The following is a 17664-nucleotide window of genomic DNA, read 5'->3' as shown; positions in this document are numbered from 1 at the left end:
CTGTGGTACCGGCTGGTCACTTTGGTCCCTCCTCTTGGCTTTGTCGCTGACATCCAGAGAATGTTGGTCGACTTCTTGGATAAAAAGATGCACTGGGTCACTGTGCAGGTTCTGAGTCTCCCTATTGAGGAGGGCGGTCAGTCGCTGGTGTGCGTCCGCACCCAGGTCGCAACGTTCCACCTTCAGACCTTGCAGTGATCCCTTTGTGTCGAGCCTCCTCCTAGGTGGTGCGCCCTGGTGACGTATTTTTTCCGCCAGGTGCGTAACCTCAACTACGACACGCAGCTCCTGTTTGTTGACCGTGACGGTTTGAGGTCACCCTCAAGACGCTGCCTGTCTTTTACCAGGACCTGATCACTGTCTGGAACATGGTCAAATCGCGTTGCGCCTACCCTCCGGCAGAAGTGGCATTGTCAGGGAGCCGTTGCCCAGGAATCTGCACCTCCGTCCTCGCGGGTTCGGGTGGCTGTCGGAGGGGAGGGCTGTGGCGGCGAGGGTGACCAGGATCGGGGACAAGCTGGGTGGTGGGGGCCTGGGCTGGTCGCTGCCGCAGGACATGGCGGTGGCCACGTACCGGATGTCTACCCCTGCCCTGCTCGCTATCCGACACCTTAAAACGGTGGTTCTCGGACCCGACGTAGTACACCTGTTGGAGGATGCTCAGGTTTAGATTAGATTACTAACAGTGTGGAAACAGGACCTTATGCCCAACAAGTCCACACCGACCCGCAACCCACCCAGACCCATTCCCCTACATTTACCCCTTCACCTAAGACTACGAGAAATTTAGCAAGGCCAATTCACCTAACCTGCACATTTTTGGACTGTGGGAGGAAACCAGAGTACCCGGAGGAAACCCACGCAGACACTGGGAGAATGTGCAAACTCCACACAGACAGCCGCCTGAGGCGGGAATTGAACCCGGGTCTCTGGCGCTGTGAGGCAGCACTGCTAACCACTGTGTCACCGTGCCGCCCATTGGTGGTGTGGTGGAATCCTGTCTGCGCTTACCCCTCCCCAGATGGAATTTCACATTGGCCCCAAGGTCCCGTACTTCCCGCGGGAGCCTGTGCCCCACAACCTGAGCCGCCTCCGGAATTTTAGATTTGTCCCTTTTAAGGAAGTAAGAAGGCGGGCTCTGTATCGACTGCTGCTGCACACCATCCACCTCCACCGTCCGGACACGCCTTGGCGTGCCCATTTGCCACCGGGCTGTGGGGATCCCCAGTGGAGGGCTCTCTACACGGAGTCCTCCCCCTTTCTCTTGGGGATCTGGGGTGGAGGGTGCTGCACGCAGCGGTCCCCTGCAATCGCAGATTGCGGTGGGTCATGGACTCCCAACCCAACTGCTTGTTCTGTGGTGCTGTGGACCATGTATATATTGGGTGTGGGCGTTTGCACTCCCTTTTTGATTTTCTCAAAAACCTCCTCCTCTGCTTTTGGTTGCACTTCAGTCGCACGCTCCTGATCTTTGGGCACCCAGTACGGAGGGGGAGGGCAGGTCTGAAGACCTTGTGGGTCTGCTCCTGGGCAGCGGGCCGTGGAGGGGGTCGTTAAGGCCGACTGCCTGCCCCTCTTCTGCGGTTACATTAGAGCCCGGGTGTCTCTGTAAAAGGAGCATGCGGTATCCACCAACATCCTGGAGTTGTTCAGGGAGAGGTGGGCGCCGCAGTGAGTGGAGTGTAAAATTTCCCTCTCCAACTCTATTTTGATTTATTCCTTGCCCTCCCCTTCTCTGTTTGATCACACAGCATTGCCCTTTGATGTGAAGGGCACTGCTTGTCACAGGCCACTTGGGTGTTTCGTTTCTTCCTGATGGTGGAAATTTGAATAAAGATTTGTGCACCTTGTGTCTTTCACTGTGTGTCATACCTGCACACACACAACATGGGTGTTGGGGAAAAAATAAGCACTACCGCAGTGATGCGGTAGTGTGGGGGTAATAAGAAAAAAAGAATAGAAGTGTCAGAGATCCCGTTCACTCTGAGAGCTGGCTCTTGAGGGAGCTGGATCAGTGTAGAGTGAAGGACCTCTCCTCTTGATTGTGTCAGAGGGAGGGGACTGACTCTGGACCAGCTGCCCACATCCAGTGTTCTGAGGGGAAGAAGAAGAGGAGGAGGCAAGAGGTGAGAGCTCTGAGTCCTGGGCCTGCCTCTAGTGCTGCAGCCTGGGCCTCACCCAGGAAGAAAAGAACAGGAATGTCAGCGGTCCTGTCCATTCTGAGAACTGTCTCTGAAGGAACTGGATCAGTGTCAAGAACTCTCCATGTGTGACTTGGTGATGCGGTACCAGCACCTTGGAGTTATTTCAGGGAAGAGATCCATGGAGCATGCAGGAAAATTATGTGATATTGGAGCTGAAGGCACGAGAAGCTAGCAGTGAACTGTAAAGCCAGGTAACTGCTCTGACTTTCATGTTAGAAGTTGATGCCATCCATTTTCTCAGAGGAGAGGGGGATGATGGAGAGCTGCATAAAAGTGAGGTGAAATTAGCCATTAATAGAATTGAAGCGCATGGAAATAAAATAGTTGCCATTCATCAGTGTGATTCAGAAGTCTCTACTTAAAGGGAGGGAAAGGCAAGGGAAACATCAGAAAATGTTTTATTGATGGGGAATCTGATGAAATTCGTTCTTGCTGTATATTCACAACTTTTCTGCCTTACCCATGCCATTATAGGACTGGGAAAATTTTGCCCCAAGTCTTAGTAATGGTAACCTTTAAACAAGCCTCAGTTGTCTTAAAAACTAACTGGTTCGAAGGGAAATCTGTCCTTTACCTGGAATGGCCCACATGTGATTTCAGTCCCCCAGCAATATGGTTGCTTATTAACTGCCCTCTGAAATGGCTTAATGAGCTATTCAATTAAAGGACAGTTAGGGAGGGGCTACAAATATTGGGCTTGTCAATGGAATTTTCATCCTTTTATTTATTTATTCATGGGATTGAGTTTGATGGCTGGACCAGCTTTTATTGCATATCCTTAGTTGCCATTGGAAAGGTGATGGTGAGCTGCCTTCATGAACTGCTGCAGCCTATTTCACGTATGTATACTCGGATGCTATCAGGGAGCGTGTTCCAGGATTTTTACCCAGTGACACTGAAGGAACAGCAATATATTTCCAAATCAGGATAGTGATTGGCTTAGAGGGGAAAATCTGCAGTTGTTGGTGTTCCCATGTGTTTGCTGCCCTTGTCTTTTTAAATTATAGTGGTTGAGAGTTTGTAAGGGGTTGTCTAAGTAGCCTTGTAAACTTTGAAATGCATCTTCAGGATGGTACTTACTGCTGCTACTGTGTGTCAGTGGTAGAGGAACGAATGTTTGTGGATGTGGTGCTAGTCAAGAAGCCTGATGCTTGGTCCTGAATGGTGTCAAGTGTCTTGAATGTTGTTAGAGCTGCACTTATCCAGGCAAGTGAGAGTATTCTATCACATTCCTCCCTTGTGCTTTGTAGATGGTGGGCAGGCTTTGGGGAGTCAAGACATTGCCTCTGATTTTGTAGCCATAGTGTTAACATGGCATTCTGGTTCAGTTTCCAGTCAGTGGTAACTCCAGGATGTTGATAATGGGGGACTTGAGGATGATAATGCCATTGAATGTCAAGGGGCATTGGTTAGATTCTCGTTGGATGTGATCAATGCCTGACACCGTGTGGTGCAAATGTTAATTGCAGCTTGTCAACCCATACCTGGTTACTGCCCAGCTCTTGTTGCATTTGAACATGAGTGCTTCAATATCTGAGGAGTTGTGAATGAACATGTCATGAACATTGCATACCCATCATTGAACATTCCCACTCTGACTCTGTGAAGGAAGGACTCTGAAGGATTGAGCAACTGAAGATGGTTGGTCTGAGGATACTATCCTGACGAACTCCTGAAATCATCTTCATTTGTGCAAGGTATGATTCCAACCAGGGGAGCATTTTCTCCTTTATTCACGTTGATTCCTTCCCTGCTAAGGCTCCTTGATGCCTCAGTTGGTTAAAACCTGCCTTGTTGTCAAGAGTAGTCACTCTAACTTCCCACGGGAGTTCAGCTCTTTTGTCTATATTTGAACTAATACTGTAATGAAGCCACAAACTGAGTGACCCTGGCAGAATCCAAACTGACCATCGATGAACAAATTATTGCTATGCAAGTGAAGGCTCCTACCATCATGGAAGGAAGAAGGGGAAAGAAAGAGCTACTTCCAGAGAGGTATTAATGATGTTATGTGTTAACAAGAACTCAAGTTTATTTTTCTGTGTGAAATTCATTTTAAAGTGTTTCTCAGTTTCTCTGCTTGCTTTTAATAACAAGAACACGCTCTTTTTGGATTGATAACTGAGTTTTGTAATCACTTGCAAAACTAGTTGGAGAATTCAATATTGAAGTATTATATTACAAATACAAGTTAATCATCTTTGAAATTTTCCATATTAGAACTCAGTAGTTTCAGGAAGAGCTAAAATGTCAATTGTAGGATTGTTGATTCCAGTGATGTAGCTAATAGAAAAATCCTGATGTAATGTTTTGAGAGCAAACATTGTTATAAAAAGATAATCATCTCTTGTAGCTATTTTGAAAAGCTGCAGTCAAGAGATATTGGTACTTACACTATGGATTGCACCTGCAGTCTCCATTCCCATCTATTTCCCTTTCAAACAAGAGATTTCCATGTAGAAGGATATAGAAAGAAGCTTGGGCTTAGGGAATGCAACTACATGTCTTGCAGCTATTAACAAAGATAATTTTTCAACAGATCTCCTATCATCTTTATTTGGGAGATAAACATGTAAATCTTTACCACTACTACTAATGTGCTATTGTATGTGGAAGTATTTTTTTTAAAATGCTTTACAATACGCTGTACAAAGTTTCTTCTTGTCTTTCAAAATACGATGTACATTTTCTGTAATTTGGTATAGACTATATTATATTATTATTATTATGACGAAAATTTAATTCCAGTTAAATTGTGTCTGCAGGTATAATGAGCTGTTGAAGCAAAAGGCCCAGTTGGAGGAGTTGGAGACAATTTTGAAAAAGCAACAAGAGAAAATGCACCAGGAGGTAGAGAAACATGATACTATGATGTACAAGTTCCAGAAACTTCAAAATGAAAATGAAAGGTTGGTGGCCTCTAGCACTAGAAAAAGATACAAAAGAAAAATGATAAGAATGTTACCAGAACTAAGAAGTTAGAATTATCAGAGAATGGAATTTGTCAGAGCTCTTTTATCTAGAAATTGGATGGTGGTGGAGTAAACTAATAGGAGTTGTTTAAAATTATGATTGTCAATAGAATAGGTAGGGAAGATGTCTGTGCGTGTGAGGTTCAAAACTATGTATCAAACATATACAAATCAGAATAAATTTTCTTTTACTCCTGAGAATGTGGAACTTGCTACCAGTGGATTAAGGATTAGTTGGGACAGATAACAGACACCATTAAGGGAGAAGCTAGAAAAATTACATGGGAGAGAACGAAACAGAAGAATATGCATTAATAAATTATACTGGAAAGAAACTTGTCAGAAGCATAAACACGAGCATGGACAACTTTTAGCCAAATGACCACTTTTGCTTTTGATTCTAAATCCTAATTCTGAAATAAATATGGAAATAAGTTGAAATGAAGAAATGAGAAATTTACAGAAGGATGTGGATGTCAAAGGTGCATGGGTCAAAAGTTATTTGATGAAATTTAACATGGATAAGTGTGAGATTATCCATTTTGGGCAGAGGAATATCTAAATGGTGAAAAAAGTTGGTGTGCACAGGGATCTGGGTGTCCTTGTGCATGAATTGTAGAAAATCCACTGTGCAGGTACAGCAGGTAATAACAAAGACAAATGGAACATTGACATTTATTGCAAACAGAATAGAGTATGAAAATAGGGAAGTGTTTCTACAATTACATAAGGCATTCGTGAGACCAGACCTGGAGTACTGTGTATAATTTTGGTCCCTTCTTTAGTCCATAAGATAAAGGAGCAGAAGTAGGCCATTGAGCTCTTTGGTCCTAGTCTCTTTTATTAGTGGAAACATTTTCTCCACATCCACTCTATCAGGCCTTTCGGTACCCTGTAAGTTTCAATCAGATTCATCCTTCTAAACTCCATCAAGTACACACCCAAAATCCTCAAACATTCCTCATATTATAAGCTCTGCATTCCAGGGATCATTCAAGTAAACTTCCTCAGGACCCCCTGCAATGCTAGCACTTCATTCCTTAGATCCGGGGCACATAACTGTTCCCAATATTCTAAATGCAGTCTGACCAGAGCCTTTTACAGCCTCAACAGTACATCTCTGCTGTTGTTTTCTACCCCTCTTGAAATGAATGCCAACTTTGCAATTGCCTTCCTAATCGCCAACTAAACCTGCATGTTAGCCTCTAGGGAATCATGAACAACGACTCCCAAACCCCTTTGTGCTTCAAATTTCAGAATCTTTAGAAAATAGTCAGTGATGCTTTTCTTCCTACTAAAATATATAACCTCAAACTTTGCCACATTGTATTCCATCTGCGACTTCTTCTCCCAGTCGCCTAGTATGTCAAGTCCTTATGCAGCCTCCCTGGTTCCTCAACATTTCTGTCCCTCCACCTATCTTGGTATCAACTGCAAACTTAGCAACAGTTCCTTCATCCAGATCATCAATGTATAACAAAAATAGTTGTGGTTCCAATAGTTCCTGCAAAACTCTACTACTCATTAGCTGCCATCCTGAAAAAGACATCTTTATCCCCATCCTCTGCCTTCTACCAGTCAACCAATCTTCTATCCATGCCAGTATATTGCCAGTAACACCATGGATTCTTATCTTATTTAGTAACTCCTATGTAGCACTTTGTTAAAGACCTCCTGGAAATCCAAATAGATCAAAAAATTGTCTCAGAGATAGGACAAAGATTGTAGGCTTGTGACCAATGGTTTGCAGCAAGAATCAGTTTGCTGCTGTGTCCACTGTTTTTTGTCTTTTATGTAAATTATTTGGATTTTAATTTAGACAGTGTGAATAGTAAGTTTGCAGATGACACCAAAATTGGTGGTGTAGTGGACAGCAAAGAAGGTTATCTCAGAATACAATGGGACTTTGATCAGATAGACTGAGGTTTGGCAGAGAGTTAAATCTAGATAAAAATGAGGTACTATGTTTTGGTAAGGCAAATCAGGCCAGGTATGACACTCTTAATCGTAAGGTCCTGGAGAGTGTTGCTGAACAAAGAGATCTTGGAGTGCAAGTTCATAGTTCCTTCAAAGTGGAGTTGCAGGTAAATAGGGTAGTGAAAAAAGTGTTTGGTACACTTGCCTTTATTGATCAGTGCATTGAGTGTAGGCGTTGGAGTTCATGTTGTGGCTGCACAGGATATTGGTTAGGCCACTTTTGGAATACTGCATTCAATTCTGGTCTTCCTGCTATAGGAAGGATGTTGTGAAACTTGAAAAGGTTCAGAAAAGGTTTCTGAAAGGATGTTGTCAGGATTAGAGAGTTTGAGTTATATGGAGAGGCTGAATAGGCCGGAGGGAAACCTTTATAAAATCATGAGGGACATGGATAGGGTGAATAGCCAAGGTCTTTTCTCCTGGGTAGGGGAGTCTAAAACTAGAAGTCATAGGGTTAAGGTGATACGGGAAAGATTTTAATGTCACGCTCAGTACTGCTCTATTTTGTCTGATTAGAAACTATTAAGTGTTCTATGTATAATTTGTGTCTGTATTCTAGTATTTACTTGGCTAATTAAACATGAACTATTTCAGTGGCTCAATTATCCTTTGAGACAAACCAAATCTAAACGATGGTTGCTCCTACATGTACAAAAGCAGGAAATTTGAATAGGATTTTTAGTTTAATACTTAGCGTAACACATAGAAGGCTGCTCACCATCTTGTTCAAGTGGTGAAAGACTGGGAGCAGTAGAGGAGCAAAGTGATTTAATGTCCATGTACACTAAATCATTAAACGCTGTTGTACCGATCCAAAATGTAATCAAAAGGACTGGGAGATGTTGGTCTTTGTTCCCGCAAGGGTTTTGGAATGCAAAAATGTGGAGGTGATACTTTAGATGTACAATTTTGTTCAGACATCATCTAGAGTACTATATTCTGTTTAAGATATACGACACTTGAGGATATTCTTCAAAAGATTAAGTTAGGTGTACAGGTGCATGGATGTGGATCACAGTCACTTTAGAACTTTTGAGAATGAGCTAATCGGGTATTTAAAGTGATAAAGAGAGTTGGTAGGATAGGTTAGTTAAAATCTGGAACCTCCTTTATAATAGATCCCTCAATGCCACCAAAACAAGTTCACCGAGCATCTGGAAATTTAAATTTTCAAGACTAAGGGCCAAGATTTTCGCTTCTGGCTTCAGAACCTATCCATTGGTTCTGTTCTGGATCCCAAGCCCACTTGGCATCTTCCAGATGCAACCACTTTGATTTTTAAAAGACTTGAACAATTAATTACAGGGAGCAGGCTCACTATTCAATGAAGGATAGCAGACAAGTGGCCAACATAGAGCAGTCAGTGATCAACAGCCCCACTGGTAAGAAGCAAACATTAAGTTAGAGAGGGAGAGATTAAGTAAAGTTCATTTTAAAACTGTCAAAGCTGCTTGCCATCATATTGGGGCTGGCAGCTGCAGCGCAATAGCCATTATAGGAAAGGGTCCCTCCCACAGACATTCATCCCTTGACCTAGGTCTCGACCTATTTAAAATTTCTGGCTGACATTTGTAGATTTTTGTTAGCAAAGTTCTCAAGGTATGGGAATAGACAGCTAACTGAAGTTAAATGAAACTTTTCATCTCAGTTCTAAATAGTTGGTTCTTGATCTTTTAAAGTGGGCTCATCTTATTCCGGATATCCTAACTAGCGGAAATAAGTTTTACACTGTCAGACCTATTTGTAATCCTGAATATTCTTGTTTGAAAAATATGTCAGACAATGTAACATCCTTTTATTGCTACACTGAAGTGTCTGGATTATTTCCTCAAAACTGGAGACAAACCTGAATCCACAGCCTTTTTTTTGTTGTTGCTTTTTTCAATTTAATCTATTTTTTCTAATCAACCTGTTCAGATATGTTACTGCACATCTCTGAAGCAGATGGGACTTGAATCCATGTCTGTCTGTCCAGTGGTAGGGACGTGCGCACTGGGCCCCTCCTCCACAATTTTCTGACTCAGACTACTAATAAAAATCACTTGCTAAGCTGAATGTCAATGTAAAGAGTTAGAAAGGAGGTGGTTACAATAAAAATTAAAGTTGTTAGAGGAAGAATACTGAAAGCATCACCTCATCATTGACTTTCCTTGTTGTACACTGTGCCTTATGGTTTAGAAAGAAAACATTAGCTCTACAAGAAAATTAAGTATTTATTTCTGTTTTGAAGATTGAACCAAATATACAACCACTTGTTAAAGGAAAATGAAGGATTGCAGGTGGACCACAAGAATCTAAAAAGCTTGCTGAATGCTGCAAAACTAGAGCATACTCGATTGGAAGCTGAATTTGCAAACCTGAAGGAACGTTACCAACAGTTGGATATCAATTCCACTAAACTAAACAACCAATGTGAGGTGGGTGTGAATTCTTTAACCTTTCTTAATCAATTGACTGGATCATGGATACATAAAATAAACAGCCATTGTATTTTGCAAAATCATCTCCCCTGCATACAGTTGGTGTTTAAGTGTAACATACTAAAAACCTGCTAAAAAATAACATTTGCTTAATTGTTAAAGTTTACCAAAGGCCAAACACTTAAAAAAAAACACAGAAGGATCTCTGGACCTGGAATGCTAACTCTGTTTTCTCTCCGCAGATGCTGCCAGACCTGCTAATTTTTTCCAGCAATTTGTTTTTGTTTCTGAATTCCAGCATCTGCAGTTCTTTGATTTAGCTTCAGCTTCTCAAGTCTTCTGTGCCATTTTGATAAGATCGTGCCTATGTAATTGTGGCCTCAACTCAATGTTTCTGTCTACGCTTAGATTGTTGATTTACAAAGGAGTAATCTAGCTTGGCCTTACCAAACTTCTGAGAGAAAAAGATTGTTCTCACTTTCATCTTAAATTGGATAGCTCTTGGTTTTAATCTATGTCCCCTTACTTTCTCCCAAAAGGGGAAATATCCTTTTGGTAGGCAATCTGTTAAGTTCACTAAAGATCTTGTATATTTCAATAAGTAGTGTGTACCTATCTTTGAGCCAGGAGGCCTGAGTTCAAGTTCTGTCTGTTTCAGGTGTGTAATTAATATGTCTTATTCTAAATTCCAATTAGAGATCCAACATTTTCTCCTTGGACAATTCCTTAATTCCATCAGTTGCAAATAATTAAATTAATATAAAGAATGTGACCAAGAAATTAAGGATGAGAGTTATAAGCAATTTGGAGAAGTTTGCTTTACTAATGGAGTTTTGACAATGTGATCATCTAACTCACTAAAGAAGACTGAAATAGATACACAATTGTGGTCAAATGGATGAGCTCTTTGGAGTGCGTCAAAAACCCATTTTCTTAATAGGTTCCAGATCCAATGAGAAAATATTAATAGTTAACTAGTAAATGTCTTTGCAAGTAAAGTTTTTTTTGACCATCTTAGAATCATAGAGATTACACCCAGAAGTAGGCCCTTTGGCCCAACAAGACCATGCTGCTCTCTGTAAAACAGAATCACATGCAGACACTGGGAGAGTGTGCAAACACAGATAATCACCCAAGGCTGGAAACAAATCTCGGATCAACGTGAAGCAGCTGTGCTAATCAATATGTCATCATGCCACCCCAATGAGCAACGGCTTTTCATTGATTACCTTATTTCAACCTGCCATAATCTGGTACACCTCTCTCAAATTTCTTCTCAACTTCCCACAGACCAAGAACAACCCCAGTTTCTTGATACCGTTATAGCTAAAATTCACAATCTTTGGAACCATTCTCCTCTGCATCATCTTAAGGACCCTTCCTAAAGCATAGTGACTTTGACTGGATGCAGTCCAAAAACAATTAAATAGCACTATTCTAAAAGTGTACAAGGACAGCCTAGGGATTCATTCGCATTGAAGGTGTTACTAACAGATGTTAGTAAAGCAAATGCAATCTTCAGCTTCATAAATATAGAGATCTCAAGTACAAAGTAGGGAATTTATGCTATGCTGGAATAAAACTCTGCAATTTAGAATGTTTACTTTCTATTTTTTTTCTGCTGACCCTACTTTTGTAGCATGACAGAATTAAAGAATCTAAATTGTACAAAGATTAAGATAAGAATTTGTGAAATTGGGGAATGGATAGAGGGTTAGCTAACTAATAGGAACACAGTTGGAATAAATGGATAGTTTTCATATTAGTAAACTATAGCTATGAAGTATTGTTAGGATTAGTACTAAGTTTTTGACTATTTACGATCAACATTAATGATCTGACTGATTTGTATTATCAGTGTATTTGGCTGCAAAAGCTAGATAGGAGAGAGCAAGTTCTCAAGCAGATGCAAAGAGTTCTGCAAAAGGATATGGACAAATTAAGTAAGTGGACTACAGTATGGGAATATGTGAAGCTATCCACTTTGGCAGGAAGATAAAAAGGCAAAAATATTCTTTAAATAGGCTGCTTCATGCATCAGTGCAAAGGGGTCTGTGTGTCCTTGTACCTGAATCACAGAAAAGTGCGACAAACTTGTTCTGTCTAGAGCATTGGTCAGAACATACTTTCTCCTTAATGGAAGCAGTTCGGAGAAGTTTCACAAGGTGTGTTCCTACTTTGAAAGTGTTGAATACTGTGGAGAAATTGAACAAGTTGGATCTATATGTATTAACAGTTTACAAAAAAGTGAACTGATCTTACTAAATCATAAGACTCTGAGGCAGCTTGATGCAGTGGATGGAGGAATCTATAAATGTTTAAAAACAAGATGCTTCCAATTCGAGGCTGATGTGAGAAGGATTTTTATTCTATCAGAAAAATTTTTTTGGATTTCTTTTCCCTGGAGAGCAGTAGAGACTGGGTCATTGAATATAGTCAAAATTGAGTTAGTCAAGTTTTGAGTGACAGTGGAATTGTGGGTTATGGAGGACAGTTGCAAAGTGGAGTGAAATCCACAAACTGATTAGCCATGATAAATGTGGTACAGAATATAAACGTTGATTAAAGGAAATAAAAAGCTGAATCTTTTTGTCTTCAACACATCAAGATTAGGATGTAAGAAACAGACTTGAAAAGACGAATGCAATTTACACAGGATAAAAAAGGATGTTGATTGGTTTGGCCATTGTTGACCTCAAATGCAGCAGGAACTTACAATTTAGTTGTCAGACCAAGCAGGTAGATTCTTGATTTTTCAGGGTGTTGCCAAGAGGATACAACAAAGATTGGCAGTCACCATAACATCCTTTTTCCCTAATGGAAAAGGTGTTCCATATATTTCTTGCTATTCACTCGAAGGACATGGGTGTCACTGGTTAGCCAGCATTTATCGCCTATCTCTGGTTGCCTATAAGCTAGTTGCTGGGTCAATTCAGAGGGCAGTTGAGAGTCAGCCACATTGCTGTGGATCTGGAGTCACATGTAGGCCAGACCAGGTGAGGCTAGCGTGTTCACTGAAGGACATTAGTGAAGTAGATGGGCTTTTCCACATTTGATAATGATTTCATGGTCATCAGTAGATTCTTAATTCCAGATTATTATTCAGTTCAAATTTCACCATTTGCCATGGCAGGATTTGAATCATGATCCCCAGATCATTAAGTGAGTTTCTGGATTAATAGTCTAGCAAAACTACCATTAGGTTATTGCCTCCCCTAAACTCTTTAAAACACAGGGAGAGTGTGCAAACTCCACACAGACAGTTGGCCAAAGCTGGAATTGAACCCAGGTCCCTGGCGCTGAGAGGCAGTAGTGCCAACCACTGAGCCACAGTGCTGCAACACAAATGCAATTTTACCATCATAAGAACAGATTTCTGTGTTCAGAGTCCCGCTTAAGTATCTGTTTTCCAGTCTTGATATTTGTGAGAACACTGGTTTCTCAGAGTACAGGATTGCAACAAGCTCCAAGCCTTTGACCGTACTGATGGGTCAGCTGTACAGGAGGCAGGAAGAAGAGTGGAAGAGCAATAGTGATAAATTCATTAATTAGGGGAACAGCTATTTCTGCTGCCACAGATGAGTTTCTGTGACGATATGTTGCCTCCCTGGTGCTCGGGTCAGTAATGTCACAGAATGGCAAAGAATATTCTTCTGAGAAAGGGTGGTCAGACAGAGATCAAGGCCCACATTAGTGTCAGTGATTATAGGTAGAAAGGATGATGTAGTCCTGCAATCAGAATTTGGGGAGCTAGATAGAAAATTACCGAAGAGAACCTCAAAAGTAGTTCTGTCGAGATTGCTCCCAGTACCATGCGCAAGTGAACACAAAAATAGGAGGATAGGACACATGAATGTGTAGTTGGAAAAATGGTGCAGGAGGGTGGCCTTCAAATTCTTGGGCTATGAGGGACTGATTCTGGAGGACTTTAAATAACTTTGTTTCTCATTTCTCTACTGCATATGGTAGTAAAGTGTATTTCTTATATTTGCCCTTAAGTACCCCAATGTTCCCTATTCTATTTAATGTCTTAGTTGGTATTGGCACTTGTATAAGTGAGATTTCCAGAACAATGACGATTAACATATTATGAAGTGTAACTAATTCCACATTAGCCTTCTATAGGTGTTAAACATTTGATATGGCAGAAAATCAGACCATGCTTCCTACACCATGAAAGGTTTAAAAAAAATTGGTTAGTGACTTGCTTCAGATGTCATCATTGTTTCCAATGATCTTCCCTTTTTGTGTCGAAACAGTGTACGTATCGTTAATTATGATCACATTATCATGTCCTATCCATTATAGCTCAAATCCTATGTCCTTCATGACCTTATCTCCTACACTCATCTCAACCTGTTCTATTTCTGCCTCCATCCCTGTGTACAATTACCTGATCCCTAACCTCTTCTCTTTATACTTTCGGCTGTCTGCTCAGCTTAGTCGCAAATCATTTAACATTTTTGCATTAAGTTCTTAGTTTCTCATTACCTGTCAAAACATCCCCTCATCACCCTACCTGTCATTAACACGTGTAGTGTTAATCAGTTGATCGATATGATATTGTTTTGAGTCCCGTACAGATACAACGCAATAGATCTGCCCAGCTTTTGTGCCATTTCTGGCTGCTTTTAGCTGATGCTTACCTTAATGTCCTATTCATTCACCCCACCATGCCTAAGGTCAATGGTAGTAGGGAACATGAAATTTTGTTTGATTCCCAGAAACTTGCAAACTTTCTAAAAGCATAGAAAGTAGGAGCAGGATGGCCATTCAGCCCCTTTCAAGCTTGCCCCAGACCTCAATTCTTTTTTTTTTAATATTTTCATTGAAAAGATTTTTCTTTACAAAATTACAAAAGTATAAAAATATAACATTTATAACAACAAAAACAACAACAATAAACAAACAACAATGTTGTGGCTATTACGGAGACATGGGTAGAACAGGGACAGGATTGGCTGTTGCAAGTTCCAGGGTTTAAATGTTTTAGTAGGGTCAGAGGTGGGGGCAAAAGAGGGGGAGGTGTGGCATTGCTTGTCAAAGATAGTATTACAGCTGTGGAAAGGACGATGGATGAAGACTCGCCATCAGAGGTAGTTTGGGCTGAGGTTAGGAATAGGAAAGGTGAGGTCACCCTGTTAGGAGTTTTTTACAGGCCCCCTAATAGTCCTAGAAACGTAGAAGAAAGGATTGCGAGGATGATTCAAGAGAAGAGTGAAAGTAATAGGGTGGTTGTTATGGGGGACTTTAACTTTCCTGATATTGATTGGGAAAGCTATAGCTCAAGTTCGTTAGATGGGTCAGTGTTTGTCCAATGTGTGCAGGAGGGTTTCCTGACACAATATGTAGATAGGCCAACAAGAGGTGAGGCCATACTGGATTTGGTTCTGGGTAATGAACCAGGCCAGGTGTTAGAATTAGAGGTAGGTGAGCACTTTGGGGACAGTGACCACAATTCGGTGACTTTTACTCTAGTGATGGAGAGGGATAAGAGTGCACTACAGGGCAAGAGTTATAGCTGGGGGCAGGGAAATTATGATGCGGTGAGGCATGACTTAGGATGTGTGGCCTGGAAAAGTAAGCTTCAAGGCAAGGGTGTAATTGATATGTGGAGCTTGTTCAAGGAGCAACTATTGAGTGTCCTTGATAAGTATGTACCCGTCAGGCAGGGAGGAAAGGGTCGTGTGAGGGAGCCGTGGTTTAATAAGGAATTGGAATCCCTTGTTAAATGGAAGAGGGCGGCCTATGTAAAGATGAGACGTGAAGGTTCAATTGGGGCGATTGAGAGTTATAAGGTAGCCAGGAAGGACCTGAAGAGAGAGCTAAGAGCAGCAAGGAGGGGACATGAAAGGTCCTTAGTTGGTAGGATTAGGGAAAACCCTAAGGCTTTCTATAGGTATGTCAGGAATAAAAGAATGACTAGGGTAGGAATAGGTCCAGTCAAGGATAGTAGTGGGAAGTTGCGTGTGGAGGCTGAAGAGATTGGGGAGACACTGAATGAATACTTTTCGTCAGTATTCACTCAGGAACAGGACATTGTTGTCGATGTGAGTACCGAGTCACAATTAAGTAGAATGGATGGCTTTTGAGGTATGTAGAGAAGAGGTGTTGGAAATCCTGGAAAGGGTGAAAATAGATAAGTCCCCTGGGCCTGATGGCATTTATCCTAGGATTCTCTGGGAAGCAAGGGAGGAGATTGCAGAGCCATTGGCCTTGATTTTTATGTCCTTGTTGTCTACAGGAGTAGTGCCAGAAGATTGGAGGCTAGCAAATGTGGTTCCCTTGTTTAAGAAGGGGAGTAGGGATAACCCTAGTAACTATAGGCCGGTGAGTCTCACTTCTGTTGTGGGTAAAATCTTAGAGAGAATTGTAAGGGATAGGATTTATGAACATCTGGATAGGAATAATGTGATCAAGGATAGTCAGCATGGTTTTGTGAAGGGCAGGTCGTGCCTCACAAACCTTATTGAATTCTTTGAGAAGGTGACTAAGGAGGTGGACGAGGGGAAAGCGGTAGATGTGGTGTATATGGATTTTAGTAAGGCGTTTGATAAGGTTCCCCATGGTAGACTACTGCAAAAAATACGGAGGTATGGCATTGAGGGTGAGTTGGAGGTTTGGATTAGGAGTTGGCTGGCTGGAAGAAGACAGAGGGTAGTAGTTGATGGCAAAGGTTCATCTTGGAGTGCTGTCACTAGCGGTGTTCCGCAAGGATCTGTTTTGGGACCATTGCTGTTTGTCATTTTTATAAATGACCTGGAGGAGGGGTTAGAAGGTTGGGTGAGCAGGTTTGCGGATGATACGAAAGTCGGAGGAGTGGTAGACAGTGAGGAAGGATGTGGCAGGTTACAGCGGGATATTGATAAGCTGCAGAACTGGGCAGAAAGGTGGCAAATGGAGCTAAGTGTGAGGTGATTCATTTTGGTAAGAGTAATAAAAAGATGGGGTACTGGGCTAACGGTCGGATACTTGGTAGTGTGGATGAGCAGAAAGATCTTGGTGTCCATGTACACAAATCTTTGAAAGTTGCCACCCAGGTAAATAGTGCGGTGAAGAAGGCATATGGCGTACTGGCTTTTATTGGTAGAGGAATTGAGTTCCGGAGTACTGAGGTCATGTTGCAGTTGTATAAGACTCTGGTGCGGCCGCATCTGGAGTATTGTGTGCAGTTTTGGTCCCCATACTATAGGAAGGATGTGGAGGCACTGGAACGGGTGCAGAGGAGGTTTACCAGGATGTTGCCTGGTATGGTAGGAAGATCGTATGAGGAAAGGCTGAGGCACTTGGGGCTGTTTTCATTGGAGAAAAGAAGGTTTAGGGGTGACTTGATAGAGGTGTACAAGATGATTAGGGGTTTAGATAGGGTCGACAGTGAGAATCTTTTTCCACGTATGGAGTCAGCTATTACAAGGGGGCATAGCTTTAAATTAAGGGGGGGTAGGTATAGGACAGATGTTAGGGGTAGATTCTTTACTCAGCGAGTCGTGAGTTCATGGAATGCCCTGCTATGTTCTATGTTCTAAACCAACTGCTATACTACTCTACAAAAGAACTCACAACTACGCTCAGTACACATCAATAAATAAATAAATAACTAAACAACGCTGCTCAACGTAAAAAGACCACAAACCTCAACCTTCGAGAGCATTAATTATTAAATCCATGATTGCTCGAAATTCTTCCTCAGGACATTGGGCTTATTAAACTAAACCACCATGGCTAGACAAAAGCCCTAATTAAAATGGCGGACAGATCTGCTTCCAAATAATTAAAAAATTTGGAATGTGTTCCATAATTATGCTACTCCGACAGACCTGGGGGGGGGAGTTCTTAAACACCCAGCATATCAGAATGTTCTTCCTCGCACAAAAAGTGAGGATGCTAAAAAGCTTTCTCCCATGTACATCTAAGGGAGATGAATTTGGCAAACCCAGGAGAAGAGAAACTAGGTCTATCTTGACTTCGATTCCCAAGACCCTCTCTATTACTTCTGCCACAGCGCTCCAGTATGTATGGAGCCTGTGGCAGGACCACAAACCATGAGTAAGGGTACCTGCATTTATTTGACACTTTGGGCACATTAAAAAT

General features: G+C 41.7%; 1 protein-coding gene across 11 annotated transcripts in view; it reads left to right on the top strand.

Moving 5' to 3' along the window:
* The window catches only part of ccdc88ab (coiled-coil and HOOK domain protein 88ab), a 399202-nt gene that overhangs the window by 281293 nt on the left and 100245 nt on the right, over nt 1-17664 (top strand). For all 11 annotated transcript variants that reach the window (XM_043696005.2, XM_043696000.2, XM_043696008.2 and 8 more), the window contains 2 exons: nt 4970-5113; nt 9384-9570. In XM_043696005.2, coding sequence (XP_043551940.1) covers nt 4970-5113; nt 9384-9570 — 331 coding nt within the window. The remainder of the gene's footprint in view (nt 1-4969; nt 5114-9383; nt 9571-17664) is intronic.

Source organism: Chiloscyllium plagiosum, unplaced genomic scaffold, assembly GCF_037043375.1.
Source record: "Chiloscyllium plagiosum isolate Xiang-an unplaced genomic scaffold, Cpla_swu_hap1 HiC_scaffold_10, whole genome shotgun sequence".
NCBI classification, from domain to species: domain Eukaryota; kingdom Metazoa; phylum Chordata; class Chondrichthyes; order Orectolobiformes; family Hemiscylliidae; genus Chiloscyllium; species Chiloscyllium plagiosum.
Note: the sequence above shows the minus strand (reverse complement) of the source record. Positions and strands in the feature narration are given on the sequence as shown.